The sequence below is a fragment of the Sciurus carolinensis genome, chromosome 3, assembly GCF_902686445.1.
Source record: "Sciurus carolinensis chromosome 3, mSciCar1.2, whole genome shotgun sequence".
Taxonomy (NCBI): domain Eukaryota; kingdom Metazoa; phylum Chordata; class Mammalia; order Rodentia; family Sciuridae; genus Sciurus; species Sciurus carolinensis.
The window spans coordinates 18140398-18143922 of record NC_062215.1 but is presented as its reverse complement, the minus strand read 5'-3'; the positions used below and the strand labels follow the sequence as shown (position 1 = coordinate 18143922).

The 3525-nt window shown below is 40.4% G+C and overlaps 1 protein-coding gene across 1 annotated transcript in view; it reads left to right on the top strand.

Moving 5' to 3' along the window:
- The first annotated feature begins 207 nt into the window (after positions 1 to 207).
- Positions 208 to 3525, top strand: part of Nmt1 (N-myristoyltransferase 1) — a 32846-nt gene continuing 29528 nt past the window's right edge. The window contains 1 exon segment of the mRNA XM_047542948.1: positions 208 to 363. Within this exon segment, the coding sequence (XP_047398904.1) occupies positions 233 to 363 (131 nt within the window). The 5' untranslated portion in view covers positions 208 to 232.

Genomic DNA, 3525 nt, shown 5'->3' with positions numbered 1-3525 from the left:
AACGTCGGGGTTTCCGGGATTGCTTCCCACACCTCAGGCACCAGGACCGCCTCCCTTCGTGACTTCTGGATACTGTAGTTCACCTTGCTCCGGTTTCTCGGGAAAGAGTCCCTCCCAAAGGCAGATTCCTTCCTCATAAAAACTACAAAACCCAGAATACAGCGCAAGTACCCCTCGTCCAATAGGAGCCGCCCATGTAGCGGGGCTCAGAGCCCGGCTCTCGCAACCCAAGATGGCGGACGAGAGTGAGACAGCAGTGAAGCCGCCGGCACCTCAGCTGCCGCAGATGATGGAAGGGAACGGAAACGGCCATGAGCACTGCAGCGATTGCGAGAATGAGGAGGACAACAGCTACAACCGGGGGTAACGAGATCCTCGGAGTTCAATTCTCATCCAGTCTTCCTCAACCTGGGTCTTTGGGGTGCGGGGAAGTCACCGGGAGCTTAATCTAACCCCACCCCCATATTCTTATTGGCTAAGACATTAGGATCTCGCCTGGTGATTGGTTGCTGCCTTTGTCATTTACCAGGGGTGGGTACTCAGTATATTAAAGCCAGAGACCTTCAATACTTTTATTATATAAAAGTTCTGTATAATGTTCCACTCGTGTGCTTCAGGCGCGCCCTTGGAAAAGAGCATGTTGAACGATAGTTTTCGGTGGCACAACACGGGGCAATGTAGTAACTACAGTCAGAGGGAACGTTAATTATAGAGGTGTTTATGAACAACGTGACTAGCAATGAAGGAATAATAAAACATTTCGTTGCAATTCACCTTCAGTGATAAAATTCATCAGGGTATACAAACCATATATATATATAATTATGTTGTGAAATATCATTAGCAGAGAATTCCAAACTCACCCTGTAAACCCTACGTAATTAACCGTATGGTGTTTTGATTTATACGGTGTCTGTTGCTCCAAATATTCCGTAAGTTTCCTGAACGATATATAATTTTCCAGCATCTTTGCTATGTTAACTTTGCGAAGTAGCCTAAAACTTCAAAAAATTGGTCAGTATTTGATATATTTGATATCCGTGGGTTTAATACTACGATCCTGTACTTTAGAGTCTTGTCATTAGTAACTGTATTTTTCCCTCGGGAACAAAAATATGCACCAGATATTTGAGTGTTGAGTTCTTTTTTTCCAAGTCAGTTTTCACTTTCATAAGCCACAGCTTGCTTAATCTTTCTTTCACATTGTTGGCACTCACTCTCCCTCTCCCTATTTACGTGTACTTTTTTCTTCGACTGAAAGCCATGAGAGAATGTTCTGGGTACATAGCTTTTGCTGAATCTGTGGTGGTCTGATTTTTATAGCCAGCTTGTCATTTGCAGTAACTGCCAACTCTTTGCTTTCCCTTCCCCCAGGGAATGTGAAGGTAAAGATAGGTTGAGGTCTTTGGATAAACTTTTATATATTTGTTCTGCTGCATTGTAGATGTGGAAAAGCAAAGGATTATTTAAGTGCTTAATAATCTGTTTGTAGTGAACTTTAGGTCGAAAGATCTAGCTTTCTGGTTCTTCCACCAGCATGAATAATCACAATAAAGCCACTTGCAGTGGTGCAGGCCTTTAATCCCAGCAATACAGGAGGCTGAGACAGAAGGATGGTAAAATCAAGGCCAACCTCAGCACCTTAGTGAGACCTTCAGCAATTTTAGCAAGATCCTAATAAAAATAAAAAAGGTTGGGAATATCATTCAGTGGTCAAACCCCTGGGTTCAATCCCTAGTACCAAAGAAAATAAAAAATCACAAGAAGAATATAGAGGAAAAGGAAGCTCGCCAAGTTTGGTTTTTTTTGACTGCTTTCTGTTGGTATAACTCATCACAGATCTAACATAACAAAAGCCTTGTTTTGATGTTCGATATTCCTAAGAATAGAAGAGCTGAGAAAGAGGAAGCAGGAACCAGAAGGCAGCCCTCTAGAGTAGAGATCAGAATCATGAGAGTTGTTGAATGTAAGAGTCATTTCAGAAGTGAAAGTATAACTTTTCCTTTGCTCTTTGTGAAATTGCTTTTATTTTGCTCTACTAAACTGTTGATCTGATCAATGCCTACAGTTTTTTAATAGATTTCGTTCTTCATAAACTGGATCGCTTTGCAAACTGGTAGTATAGCTCAGTGGTAGAGCATGTGCTCAGCATGTTGATGTTGGAGGCCCTGGGTTCAATCCCCATCAACAAAACAAAAAAGAAAAAAACATCTGTTTGACAAAATTTTTATTTTTTTTTGGTACCAGGAATTGAACCCAGAGGCACTTTACATCAAGTTACATTCCCAGCCCTTTTATTTCTTATTTTGAGACACGTTCTTGTTAAATTTTTGAGGCTGGCCTTGAATGTGTGATGTTCCTGTTTCAGCTTCCCGAATCACTGGGATTACATGTGTATGCCACCATGCCCAGCACTTTTTCTGTTTTGTAGTATAACAAAGTGATAACCCAACCAAACAAAATTTTTTTGTGTGTATTTTTGTTTGGTTTTTTTTGGTGGTTGTTACTGTATGTGGTTATGGTTTGGATGAACAAATTGCTTTCATTATAGAGGTCTATAAAAATGAATTGGAGGTGACAGTTGAAAAAGAGAGCCTAGTCTGAAGGAGAGAGTCTAATTCTGGCACTTAGAATCTGGGATAGAGTAAAATTTTCCACTAACTTTCAGAGCAAAGTGTTTTGGGAAGAAGCAGCATGGCACAATGGGAAAAGCATGAACTTTGAGTTATTCAAACCTGATTCTGACACTGGACCTCTGACCTTGGGAAAGTTACTTAACCTAGAGTTGTAGAGATTAAATGAGAAACATAGAATGCAGCTCTCCCCCTCTCACGTTTGTTCTTCCTATCTTCCCTAACCTACCCCAGCTTTTCCTCTGCTCTTATCACGATATACTGTATTTTTGTAGCCTTTATCATAACAATAGTTAAGTAACAATTGATAATTTTGTTTAATGTGTCCAGTCCCTGCCTCCCTGATTATAAAGTGCATAAGAACAGAGATTGTGTCTTCGAGATGCCGGGCACTTAGTGGGTATTAATGGGTTTTGGATAAATGAATGGCAAATGCCTGACTCACTGTTAGTGGAGTTTCACTTCCCGTCATTGAGTGGAAAGATGTATTTTTTTCTTCTGTACATACTTTCTTTTCACAAGAAGTCTCATTGTAAGCTTTACTAAAATTTTTGTCTGTTGCCTACAGAAATCAAGCAACCTCCAGTTTGTGGAAGTACAACCACCAGTTATTTTTTTGTTGTTGTTTTGTTTTTTGCAGTAACTGGGGATTGAACCCAAGGCCACTATACTACTGAGCGACATCACAGCCCTTTTTTATTTTTAATTTTGAAATAGGGTCTCACCGTGTGGTGGAAATTGCTTCTTTTGAAGCTAGTGATTCTAAAGTACACACAATAAGGTTAATAACAGTTCAAGCTAACTGTCTCAGGCCTGTCTTCCAGCACGGGCTCATAGTGCTTTCTACCAATAAAATCTTGCACTGGATTAATAGGAAATGCAGCTGTGCTAG